This window comes from Sinocyclocheilus rhinocerous, unplaced genomic scaffold (assembly GCF_001515625.1).
Source record: "Sinocyclocheilus rhinocerous isolate Xijiao unplaced genomic scaffold, SAMN03320098_v1.1 scaffold126, whole genome shotgun sequence".
In the NCBI taxonomy this organism is placed as follows: domain Eukaryota; kingdom Metazoa; phylum Chordata; class Actinopteri; order Cypriniformes; family Cyprinidae; genus Sinocyclocheilus; species Sinocyclocheilus rhinocerous.
In genome coordinates, this window is record NW_015662929.1 from 700,724 (window position 1) to 714,653 (window position 13,930).

Consider the following 13,930-nt stretch of genomic DNA (forward strand, 5'->3'; position numbering starts at 1 on the left):
GCTCATGTTTATAATAGTAATCTTGGGGGGTAGACTCGTTTAAAATAATGTAATCATCAGGTTTTAGCCAGGTTTCTGTCAAACAGAACACATCTAGGTTATGATCAGTGATCATATCATTTACAAAAAGCGCTTTCGTAGAAAAGGACCTGATATTCAATAAGCCAAGCTATATCATTTGTTTATCCGTATTACATCTGTTTTTTATTTGTTGAACATAAATTAAATTGCAATGGTTAAATATTAGAGGAAAAAGAACAATTTCCTAGAGACATCAAGTAGTATTGGTATCAGTGATGCAAAAAAAGATGCCATTAAACAAAAATTTAAAATATACTTTCTTTGTTATTACATTAATTTAAAGATAGAATGTGAAATTATTGCAATATGAAAATATATTTAAAAACTTTAATCTTTGTGATAAAAAAAAAAAAAAAGGTAAAACTGATGGGTCAGCGTTACAATGATGTTTCAAGTTTTTTGGGGAAAGGATTAATTATTGAATTAAAAAAATCTAAAATAAAACCCTCCTGCAGTTTTATAGTTATTATTGATTTATTGTTCAAATGAGCAATAAAATTGTTATATGCAGGCAGGATTTGGCAATTAAGCCAACAGTGATTTGTTTGTGTGTTTAAGCCGGTACAGTGATGTTTGAGTACGGTATGCGTCTGGGCCGTGAGGTGCGAACTCTGCGCGGTCTCCAGAAGCAGGTGAACTGTTATCTAGCTGCCCTCAACTGCCTGCGTCTCGTTCATCCGGACTACGCCTGGATTGTGCAGCCTTCGTCTGGAGCAGCGGTAAGCATCTGAAACATTTTTAATTCCTTATATGGAGTGCTCACTCAGAGAATAGATCAGTAAGAATTAAAATAAAGACTTGTAGACCTACATATGAATATGTGTGTACATGAGTTTTAGTGAGTCACACATAAAGATGTCTGAATTTCATTGCATTGGATACAAAAATATCAAAAGAAAACCAAGTGGCATCTGTAAAACTAATAATGCTAGAGCTTTTCTCAGAACTAGCATTACAGAGCAACTTGTCTTGTCAGAATAACCACCATTGTTGTTCCAAGTGTCCAAGACTTATATACACAGTGCAGAAGGCATGTGTCTGTAAAGTAAGCATACCAAAAGGGGGGGGGTCTGGGCAGAGAGAGAGAGAGATTGCAAGCTCGTAGACCAGAGTGTGTTCGACCAAAGTCCCTTTCTCGGTTCGACTTGAAGCAGCACTGAGCAGACCGATCGCTGTATAACATCAAAGCACTGCGAGAGCTACAGAGAGCAGATGGCTCCGCATGCGTTCGAATCGCTCTTGCGGTACTTTGATGTTTGATCGGTCTGCGCGCGTGCTGCTTCAAATCCAACACACCTCATCTCACAGCCGGTCTGTTTTGACGGCACACTTACGCTCACATCCGCATGTAAACATGTCGTCGGCATGGAAGTTCTTCATTGTGAGGTAAACAGACACAAAGTTCGCAATTTGTAATACAATATTGACTGTTTTTGCTCAAGTTCGCTGACGAAGTTTCAATTAAAGCCACAGCAGAACTGTTTTGTGTCTCCGAGCAACACACTAATGACTCGCTCATTAAAACAGTCCTTTACCGTCATCTACTGGTGGTTTGGTTTCATATTTAAAAGTATTGCATTTTTCCCAACATTTTAAACTTGTGTTCAAAAATATTTAAAACAGTAATCTTATAAAATTATTTATGCATTTGAAATTAGAGGTCGGCCAATTTTGGGCATTTTTAAATTAATCGGCATCGGCCGATTGTGCTGCAAATTAGGCCGATTTATAGGCAGGAGCATCTGCGGACAGCTAAGCGTTGTTGCGGAACACCGGAGAATCTCTCTCTGGCTGCGTGAGAGACGGAGCAGCTCACACTCTGCAGCCGCTTCTTGTTCACACACAGCTTCAGCTAATGATGGCAGGGCAAAACAGACCATATACTGTACATATACACCTTGCTACGTGTACTGCGTTAGGCTAACCGAGACTTGTCATTTGCACTTATATATTGTTGCTCTTTTGTTAGTTTTGACTGCTACTAGTATTCTGCAATAATCATTTACTCAAACTCACTGTTATGAGATGAAGGGGAAGAAGAAAAAAAAAGAAAATCAGCCAAACATATCGGCCAAAAAAATCGGCATCATATATCGGCCATTGGCTGCCCTGATTTCTATAAAAGTTTGTGGTATAAATGTGCTTTTTTTTTTTACTTGAAAGCATATGTTGGTCTTTTCCCTTTATTTTGTTGTCAGATTGCACCAGAACGCTTAATTTACGTTAAATTCTCAAAAATGTTCTTCTGGGGGGGGGGGTCTACAAGGCTCATATTGCAAACTATGTCACCTTTTTGACCTCTTGTGAGTTTGCCTGTATGAGTAAGGGTTTTTTCAAAAATAATGCCATGAATACATTTTATCAATTAACTTCTTTAACCTACAGTAAATCTAAACAGTATGTTGTATGTAGGGGTGTGCGATATTGACAAAAAATAATATCTCGATATTTTCTGGGATTTAATCGATAGCGATAATTAGATTATATTTTGCTGAGTGTGTTATTGTGCTGGTATCTTAAGCCCTGCCGCGGACAGCTGACTCCTGAAGTTTTTGATATTCTTCATATTCTGTGTAGTGGTCAGTTCATACTGATAGAAATTAATCTTTTCCAATAAGTTTAAACTGATTTTTACATTTTATGGGAATTTTTACCTTTATAAAGCCATTTTTTTCTAAAATTGTCCATTATCTTTTGAGTCAAATTCTTACATTTAATCAGTGATTAGATTAATAAGACATTATTACCAAGCAAATGAAACCTGTTTTACAGGTTAATGAATTACTGTTACCAAGCAAATGAAATCAACACAGAAGCTGCATCTGAAATGGCATTTAGATGTGTTTACACCCTGTTTAATGCAAGACATGAATGCATTTAACCTGCAATTACAAATGCATAAATAATGTTTTGATATATTAAACATAAAACGTTGAATACTGATGTTTGAAATTATTTAAAACATGAAAAAAATCTAAAAGAAAAATGCCGAAATGTGAAATTAAAACCGCCAGTAGGTGGCAGCAAATCACTGTTAATAAGTGAGTCATTGCGATTGAACCGAATCATTTAAACGGTTGTTTCATTCAGGAACGAAACGTCGTCATGTTGCTCAGAGACGTGAAACAGCGCTGTGGCTGTGTTTGGAATGATTTTTGTTGGCGAAATAGAGCAAAAACAGCCAATATGGTGTCTAAAACGTAAGTCTCTTGATTAACTTCTTACTGAACTGTTGTAAAAAGTCAATATCACATTTGTTATCATGGTGATTTTTGGAGAAAAACGGCACTCTTCGTTCATATTAACTATATGAAGTGCCGTGGTATAAATATATAAATTTTCTGCCCCCATGTCTTGAATTTGTGATCATTCTAAATGCATTTTAATAGACCGAATCATGCAGTGAAAGAACACACTCTAAATGCGCACACACACTAGTCTAGACTTCACGTAATGTATGTGTGCACTCTGTAGTGGTGTTTTGAATGATTTTTGCAAAATACTCGATAATGTCAAATCGCACATCGTTAAAACAACAATTACAATATTATCGCAGACGATATATATCGCACACCCCTAGTTGTATGAGTTTTGTGCACAAGTTTTGTGAAGCATCTAAAGACTCTTGCACAGTACTCTGTGTGTATACATCTGTAACACAATTTTGTAACATACAGCGGGTAACATAAGTATTGAACACGCCACCATTTTTCTCAGTAAATATTTTTGTAAAGGTGCTGGTGACATGAAATTGTATTTTTATTTAATTGTGTAATCCATACATTCAAATAAAACAAAACAAAACAAATAAGTTCAGAAATAAAGTTATGTGTAATAAAATGGAATGACACAGGGAAAAAGTATTGAACTACTGAAATGTATTTAATACTTCGTACAAAAGCCTTTGTTGGTAATGACAGCTTCAAGACGCCTCCTGTATGGAGAAACTAGTGGCATGCATTGCACAGGTGTGACTTTAGCCCATTCTCCCACACAGTCTTCAAATCTTGAAGGTTCTGTGGGCCTCTTCTATGAACTCTGATCTGTAGTTCTTATTTTCTATTGGATTCAAGTCAGGTGATTGGCTGGCCATTCTAGCAGCTTTACTTTCTTTCTCTGAAACCAATCGAGAGTTTCCTTGGCTGTGTTTGGGATCATTGTCTTGCTGAAATGTCCACCCTTGTTTCATCATCATCATCGTCCTGGTACTGTAGGTGTTGGGACTGAAGCTAATATTAATTTCCACTGACCAGGGGCAGGATTGCTTTCTAACTGACAGATTTCAGCTGGTGTCTTGGCTTTCCATGCCTTTTTACACCTCCCTTTCTTCATGTGTTCAATACTTTTTCCCTGTGTCATTCCATTTTATTTCACATAACTTAAATTCTGAACTTATGTTATGTTTTCTTTGTATGTATGGATTACTTGGGTTGTTACCGACATCTGGTGAAAAATTCAAGTCAACAGCACCTTTACAAATATATTTACTGAGAAAAATGGTGACGTGTTCAATACTTATTTTACCCGCTGTGTATTATAATGTATTTTAATATATATCATGACTTGACTTTTGACCAGTATGAGCGACCAGGCACATCACCGAAAAGGAACTATGATGGAGAATTTGCTGCAAATCCAGGTAATTACACCCAAAAACACCCTCTAAATTTGTGTGGACTATACTGACTACTTTGTTTTTCCCACTTTAATACTTAATCAATTATCTATTTGTGTATGCTAGTGGTCATATTGGTCATTCAGAACGCAGTATTTTTATTGACAGGTGAAGAACCTGAACACTTAATTATCTATTAAACATGTTACTACATGTCCCCCACTTAACATTTTATTATCAAAATTTTCAAAGTAATAGTTAGCCTAGTTGATGCCTTAGTCTTGATACAAACAATCATTGAAGATGATTAAAATTGAATGTGTGGTTATCACATACCTTTTGCTATTGTGTTGTTTGCTGGCTGCATGCAAAACATATAGCATGACCATTGTATAATGTGACCCTGGACCACAAAACCAGTCAATGAGGGTAAATTTTTTGAAATTGAGATTTATAAATCATATGAAAATAAATCTGAATAAATAAGCTTTCCATTGATGTATGGTTTGTTAGGATTCAACTATTTGAAAATCTGGAATCTGAGGGTGCAAAAAAATCTAAATATTGAGAAAATCACCTTTAAAGTTGTCCAAATGAAGTTCTTAGCAATGCATATTACTAATCAAAAATTAAGTTTTGATATATTTATGGTAGGAAATTTACAAAATATCTTCATGGAACATGATCTTTGCTTAATATCCTAATTATTTTTGGCATTAAAGAAAAATTGATCATTTTGACACATACAATGTATTGTTTGGCTATTGCTACAAATATACCTGTGCTACTTATGACTGCTTTAGTGCTCCAGGGCCACACATGAATCTGGTTCTTGTAATCAGTCGGTCCAAAAGACAATCAAATTATCATTTTGAACCAGTCAGTGCATGAATGAATTTGAATAAATGCTGTTCTTCTGAACTTTTTATTAATCAAAGAATCCTGAAAAAATTATCACTGGTTATAAAATATATATATATTTTATATATTAAGCAGCACAACTGTTTCCAACATTGCTAATGATAATCAGCATATTAGAATGATTTCTGAAGGATCATGTGACACTGAAGACTGGTGTAATGATGCTGAAAATTCAGCTTTGCATCACAGAAAGAAATTGTTTAAAAGTATATTAAAATAGAAAACTTATTTTAAATTGTAATAATATTTCACAATATTACGGTTTCTTTCTGTATTTTTGATCAAACAAATGCAGCCTTAATAAGCATAAGAATCTTTAAAACATTAAGGCCGGTTTCACAAACGGGGCGTAGCTTAAGCCAGGACTAGGCCTTTATTTAATTTACAACGACACTTACATATTTTAAGATACGTCAGAGCAAGATATTTTCAGTTGAGACCGCTCAAACATGCATTTTAGTCTGGGACTAGCTTAAGCCTTGTCTGTGAAACCGGGGGTACAAATCTTACTGATCCCAAACTTTTGAATGGCAGGGTTAGGGTTAGGGTTTTGTAGATTTTTAAAACTATTGGCCTATTAATCTGATAATCAGTGCATTTTAGATATAGTTATAAATGTCAGCAAAATCTACTGTTGTTGTTTTTAAATGTTGCACGTTTCAAAGTTGTTTGTCATGTGATCACAGTAAGTCAACAGATCGACATTCTTGAGCTGAAAGACTTGGAGAAAGAGTATGCTCTTGCTCGGAGTCGACTGACATTGGCTCAGCAGGACCCCTCCTCAGCCGCCATCGCAGGTAATGACATGGGGATACATGCTTTCTTTTGGAAGACGCTTTTGTCCAATTTTAAATTGTTGCCTTTATCAATATCACTGGTATGACATTCTTATATTCTGCCATATGTACAGTTGAGTTTTCTAATGCACTTTTTTACAATTAAGCTTTCCTGAGCTATGAACACAATCTCAAAGCAACATCCAGGCTTCTGGTGATTATGGGATCATGTAAAAAAAATAAAAATAAAAAATTCCTTACACTTCAGAAACTGAACGTCATGTTTTTGTGTATTGATTTACAAGGTGAAACAGGTTAACATGAGCTGCTATATTTCATGCTATTATTTATTTTTTCAGCTTGCAAACACAAACTGAACAGCGGGTAAAATTTACACATGCACATGACTACTGTTTTGATATAGCTAAAAAATGTATTATGCCACTATCTACACAAATGAATGTCTAGAGCAGTGTTTCCCAACCGGGGTGCCGTGGCACCCTGGGGTGCCGTCTGTCGAGAGCAGCGGTGCAGTGTAAACATAAAATGGTGACTATAAACTCGCTTGCGATGGCAACGAGAATTAGAAGAAAATAAATACATATTTGGGTGGTGTAATATTATAATACAATGTTTTAAGATAAACCATTTAAATTACTACAATACCCTAAATATACTATAATCAGCAATAATAATTCACCTCACTGCACTGCATAGGATGTATGATGCAACGACAAATTCAAGCGCACAGTTTCACCTAAATAATTACTCATTTGTTTAGTTATATCGTTTATAATTTGAATAAGAACAATACCAGTAAACTTGGAGTAATCACAAAAATTGTTTATTCATTGCATCATAGATCAGATTTTTTTTTTTTTTCAGGAAATGGGCAGACTAGAATGAATAGCAACACAGTAGCAAAAAATAAACGATAAAAAATTGCAAAACAAAAATTAATAATTAATCCAAAGTTTTAACATTTATTAGTAGGCTAAAACTGGTGGTTCTAGTGTTAAAAGGTTAACTTGATCCTGGTGTTATTTCTCTTACAGGAGGTGCATCTTCACAAGAGATGGTGGCTCTGCTGGTGCAAACAGGACTTTTTGACACAGCCTTGACACTATGTCAGACCTTTAACTTATCCCTCACACCCGTCTTTGAAGGACTGACCTTCAAGTAAGTTGATCACTCCTGTGTCTGCCCAGTCAAAATCAGCTGGCTGCTTTTTGTTCTGACTTCTGCACGGCGTATTTTTCTGTGTGTGTAGGTGTATCAAACTGCAGTATAAAGGCGATCAGGACCAGACGGAGGTGTGGAACTGGCTTGCAGCTAATCAGTTGCCAACTGTTATTACTACTAAAGAGTCCAGGTCTGTTAAAATACTCATTACAATGAACTCTGCTCTGTCTCTTCCTAAACTGAATTTCTCTCCACAGCGCGACAGATGAAGCTTGGCGGCTGTTAGCTCATTATTTGGAGAAATATCCCTTACAGAACGCTCAATATCATCGCTGTGTCATCAACAAGCTGCTGTCACATGGGGTGCCAGTGCCTGATTGGCTGCTCAGTTCCTACAAGGTGGATTTTTTTTTTTTATTCTCAGGATTACATCTAATAGGCTGCAGTCATGAATTGAAAAATTATGTTTTCCTTAAAACTTGTCCAAAAACAGCATTTATTCTGCTTTTTATTAAGGTTTTTTTTTTTTAAATGAAGCTGGCGAACAACTTGTTTTATACTTCATGTTACGTAATAGAGATAATTACATCAGACTGCCTGCACAGAGATCAGTGCCTACTACTTCATCACCGCTTTGACCCGCACACTTGTGCGTTAGTGAAATGATGTAAGTCCCTATGATTTCCGCGATGAGGAAAATGCAGAAGGAATCACAGAATCAAGTTATAAAAACGGAATTTACAGTTTAACGTGGAATGTCACGGAATTTGTTTGGATGAATTATTCAAAAATAGGTCATTATTCTTAAAACAAATCGCGATATGGACGATATCTGTATATTAATCTGTATATTAAGCCGCAAAAAGACTATTTAAATATAAATCCAGCATGTCGTGCATGTCTCTGTGTGAATGAATGTCGCAGACACACAGTTTCATTTACTACACACACACTGAAGCTACACACTGGTTTCAGCGTCTGCCGTCTCATTAAATGAGGACATAAATACATGAACATCTCCAGAGCTGCTCTGAAAGTCAGTTCCTGGGAATTTTACCCTTTGATTTGAGTAAAAATAGCATCATATCATATACACACAGAAATTTAAAGGTAGGCCTATTCACGGCAACCCATCAAAATAAAAGTTCAGTTTAACTTGAAAACATTGTGCCGGAAATATATTACTTTTTATTTAGTTGAATATACATACTACTGTTATTTTTAAGGAGTAATCACACAATATTTCTTCCATGTTTTAATTTAATTAAATTTTCATTAATTAAAAGATTAATTAATTTCATGTTGTATGCCTTCATTTGATAACCAGAAAAATTAAAATAGACAACACAGAATTTCTGAGGGGGGAAAAAATCATAAGGCTATTGTAAGAATAAATAAAAGTTGTTTTTATGCATTCAAATAACTAGACATGCTAAAACACAGAATTTGGTTACAACAAAACATAAGGTGAGAAATAATAAAACATTTCATAGGGCCCTAAACGTGTAATTTCTGTTAAACTAATAATGAATTGATGTTAAATTGTAAGAGTTTCATTAGACATGCTTTTTGATTAATAAAATTTTATTTAACCATTAAAAAGGAGTCCAGAAAAATTTAAACGGGGAAAAAATGGAATCGAGAAAAATTAAAATTAAAAAAGCGGAATTTGAAAAAAAATAAATAAATACAATTTGGGGACAAATAAAATGGATTTCATAGGGCTCTAGTGATGTAAATCATGAAGGATGCATGACCCTGTAAACAGTGTTTAATATCAGAGCTAAAATCAGGGTAGAACTGGCTTTTCATTTCTCACCTCAACTGGTTTTGATTTAAAAAGCCTAACATGTTGTGCAGCTCAGCAAACATAAAATCAAAAGGAAATGCTGTTCATGACCCCTTAAATTGATTTTGTTCACTTAGTTTAATTATGATGACGAAGAGCCTTGTATAAAGTTGTGAACTGTTTTGTAGTTCATGACCAGTGCAACTGTATATACAACATCAATGCTTTTACAATCTTTGGTAATTTTCTATAAAATGACCCAGATCATTGTCACTTTGTTGTAAAATGATCACAGCAATTCAGTGTCCTATCAAATTTACTTGGAACAGATTTTCTGCTGTTGTGCTTCTCAAAATGTAAATGTAAATATAAGGCAGACATGTTCTTAATAGGTTTTGAAATATTCACTAATGAAAAATAGTTTATTGCTTGTTTGCATAGTAAAAAAAATGTAAATAAAAGCAAAGCTTACTTTGCTTTCTTTACCTTTTGTACATTTACATACATGATTTCTACACTGTCCCTGTTCTCAGTTTGTATAACACATATTGTTGATTGATTGTGTTTCTCTTTCAGGAAATTGATGCTGCATCACTGTTGCGTCTCTATCTGAACTTTGATCAGCTGGAGTCCGCAGCTGAGCTCGTGCTGGAGTATGTGGATGCTCTGCTTGGAAAGGGACATCAGTATTTTGGTATAGAGGTATGTAGTTCTGACTACTGTTACAACTTGAATAAGTATTTGATTTAAGATGTTGGAAGTAACATTCCAAAATGAATGAAAACTTTATGGTCTGTAGTAGACATTAAGGATGTTATTTGCTAAGATTGCAAATAAGGAATATACATTTGCTATTCAAATTTTACAAAGTGCATTTGCAGTTTGTGGGTATATTAATACTTTACTACTCAATTTGTAGGTATGTAGAATGTCACATGGGGTTCCTTCTTAAATGTAGAATGATGAGATATCATACCGATCACAAGTGCAGTATGGAGTACCACAAGGCTAGGACCGTTGCTTTTCACACTTTAAATGTTACCCATGGGACAAATCATCAGGAAACATGGTGTTAGCTTTCACTGTTATGCTGATGATACTCGGCTCTATATAGTTTTTCCGATGAAACTCTGGATGACTAGCAATTTCCTACTGCTAAATTCTGAAAAAAATTTATTTTTGGACCAAAAACCTCTGCATGTAATAACCTAGAACACTGTCTAACACTTGATGGCTGCTCTGTCAATTCTTTGTCATCAGTTAGGTGTGCTATTTGATATCAATCTTTCCTTTAAAGAAAATCAGCGGAAAGTGGATATTTCAAAGCAGTGAATGGTGTGTTTTAATGGACATTTAAACTGAGGACAAGCAGGGTTGTTGTTTGTTTGTTTTTTACAGTGCCCTTCAGTCACTATATTTGTTATCATAGTCGTATCATAGTCTTTAATAACACATTTAGTTTAGTACTGTTCAAAACTGTATGTCTATTTTTTATGAAATATAAATGTATATGTAAGTTGTATGTTTAAAATTCATTAAGCAGGGTTTCCCAATCTAGTGAGTCCTATAGAGCCTCATATTTTAGGCATCTCATTAACCTTTCACATACAGCACAAAAAAAACTTTGCTAACTAGGCATTGAGTTGAATCAGGTATGCTTTATAAAATAAATATTGTGCTTTGTCTGGGCCCTTTAGGAATAGATTGAAAAAAGCCCTGCATTAATAAAAACCAGTAAAAACTTGTGAAATGCAATCCTCAGTGTGTTTATGTATGCTTGATATAGACATCTAATGTTACTGGATTATTACACTCTTTGCAAAGGAATGTTTGCAAACTTGTCAAACATCTCATGTGCTTAAGACTTTTGCGCAGCACTCTGAGTGTATTTATTATTGTCTTTTGATTTCCTGACAGCGGCCGCTCTCAGCTACAGCATCCCTGGTATGGCTGCCTTATACATCGATCGATCAGCTCTTAAGAAACCTCAGTGAAAGTCAGATCAATGAAAAGGTAAAGCATTTTTCACTTACATTTGTCATGATGCCTGAGATCTTTATTTCATGATTATTGCATGATCGTCACACTGCAAATGACGAATGTGATCATTTTTCACCCATTTTATCAAATATTAGCTGTTCACCCATCCATGTACAGGACTGTGATGTAGGGAGACCGTCTGGTTTACATTTGAAGAGTTTTATTTAATAAATGAATGAGACGTAAAGCACTTCATCATTTGCAGATGAATAAAATCATGTCTGATTAGTGAAGCTGTCTTAACAGCTGAATGAAAAATTCATATGAGAATTTTTAATGCAATTAACAATTTACATCTTAATGTAAATTGTTAATTGCATTAAAAATTCTCAAATGAATTTTTCATCCTTAATAAATCACTCTTAACTTCTAATGATGAGTCTCAGAATATGAGACTGAAGTGCAGTTGGACAAGCATCACCCTTCTCTCGAAATGCACTGTAAATCTGTGGAGAACCTGGAGCTAATTTACTTCTAGGTCTGTTGTAATTTAAATGAACTGATTTATGAGCTATGCTTAACCTAATTTATAGAGCACATTGCAGCTCTGAATGATTTTATCGTGACAAAAATGACCAGACTTAAAAAAAACTTGTTGGGAAAGGCACTGAAAAACATTCAAGGCAATCAGGGCTTAAACTACAGCACTAAAGCAATCAGGACTTCTAGTTTTGAAAATACAATAAATGGGCACAGCTCAACAGATTTATGTGGATTTTAATAGCTTCTATGGGTTTCTATACAATAAAGACATTCCAGCAGCGATTTATTGGTATAATGAGCCTGCCAGTACAAAAAACAAAATTTGATTTTTTTTTTTTTTTTTACAAAACTGGGAATTCAACAACAGATAAGTCTAATATATTCAATAAGAATCTTAATTTTCAAAGTGGGCAATTAAGAAATCAAAATAGGATGACATTTTGCATGTATGGTTTTGTGATGTTCTCTGGCTTCTCTGTCTACAGATGTACAAGAATCTGAAAGATAAGCTAGTGGAGTATCACCGGCTGGTGGATCAGAGCAGCAGAAACAGACTCATGGCCCGTTAACAGCCACTCAAAACTGCACTACGGACATGTACTTAGTATGAATAATGTTGCTGAAAATGATGTTTGTTGGTGGGGTGTAGTTGCGCTGAGCTGTTTGATGCCCCATGCTGAAAATGTATGGAAACGTATCAACATCTGCATCAATGATTTAATAATGTGTCAGAGTTCAACCTCTTAAATAGAAAAATGTGTATTTTTATATAGACACTGTGTAAAACATCTTAAATTTTGTATGTTGTACTCTTGGCTTAATTGGTGTAATTTAAATAAGGAATGCAATAAAACTGTTTTGTTTAATTGATATGTTGCAGACGTCATAATTTCCTTTTCAGTCTAAAAATGACTTATTTTGAAACCAAGCTGCAAAATCAGCTCATTCTCTTTTTAGCCAATTTGTAACATCACAGGTGAACAAACTGGAGAAAGACGAGGACCCTTAAGTTTTTTACTAGTTCATGATTTGGATATGACCAGTCTCACAAGAAACGGGAAACATATAATGGAATTATTCCGTAATATTTTAAATACATTTTTAATATAAAATATAAAGAATTGGGGCTAATTGACATACAGAGCCATACCCATCCTAAGAGAAAAGACATTGCAGCCATTTCTCAGGCACACACTGTATATTTAAGAATAGATTTATTTTATTTATTTATTTATTTTTTTTACATAAAAGGAAAACATAGGACAAAGGATTGCCAAATTGGAGTCATGGATATTTCTGACCATAGTGCCGGTTATCTGAATGTTAATTTAAATGAAAGAGAGAAACACTTTAGAGATATTGAATAATCAGCTGGCAGTTGAACAAATGAAAACTGAAATCAAAAGATAAGTTGAAACAAGATAAAAAATCAAAAACAAGATAATTTGCTTATTGCAGTTGGACTCTGAATAAAAAAGGCTGATGGAGTGACATTCCTTCGCACTTCTTTTAGTTGTTGTAAAGTAAACAACATTCTAAATGAAGAAAAGGAAAAAAATCAGTTTTCCAAGTAAAACTACTATAAGATATGCTTGAGGATCAATTAAGTTATTGGCAAGATGGCTGCGTGATATTTTTCTTTATTTTAAGAGAAGTGAATGACTGACTCTCTCGCGAGAAGTAGATCACATTTTCTCTGTGTTTCAAGGCACGTTATCTGCTGTTTGCTACTGATGTCACACTGCACTCCATATAGTTATTCATGAATTCAGGATCAAAGCCTGAGATGAAAAAGAAAACTGATCAGAATCACGGTGCCAACAAGGCCTGAGTTTTGTCAACTCTACATTTTCTGTAACCCTGAGTTTGTTCAGCTATCATCATGGTACGGGCCCTAAAAGATTAGGATCAAACTGTGTTTGTCAAGAGACAGCAAACACATGGCAGTATAAGAAGAATACAAAGAAACAAAAAACATGCAGCCTTCATTAGCTTAGATGCAGAACAAATCTTTGATAAAGTTTCATAGAATTTTTTATTCTT

At 34.7% G+C, this 13,930-nt stretch overlaps 1 protein-coding gene across 1 annotated transcript in view; it reads left to right on the top strand.

Annotated features, from left to right (window-relative positions):
- LOC107728413 (nuclear pore complex protein Nup160) overlaps positions 1–12,749 on the top strand; it is a 73,880-nt gene extending 61,131 nt beyond the window's left edge. Inside the window, exons 26-34 of the mRNA XM_016538573.1 lie at positions 640–800; positions 4,660–4,720; positions 6,304–6,414; positions 7,449–7,572; positions 7,664–7,765; positions 7,833–7,974; positions 9,941–10,066; positions 11,282–11,377; positions 12,373–12,749. Of these exons, the coding sequence (XP_016394059.1) occupies positions 640–800; positions 4,660–4,720; positions 6,304–6,414; positions 7,449–7,572; positions 7,664–7,765; positions 7,833–7,974; positions 9,941–10,066; positions 11,282–11,377; positions 12,373–12,456 (1,007 nt within the window). The 3' untranslated portion in view covers positions 12,457–12,749. The remainder of the gene's footprint in view (positions 1–639; positions 801–4,659; positions 4,721–6,303; positions 6,415–7,448; positions 7,573–7,663; positions 7,766–7,832; positions 7,975–9,940; positions 10,067–11,281; positions 11,378–12,372) is intronic.
- The last annotated feature ends 1,181 nt before the right edge of the window (positions 12,750–13,930 follow it).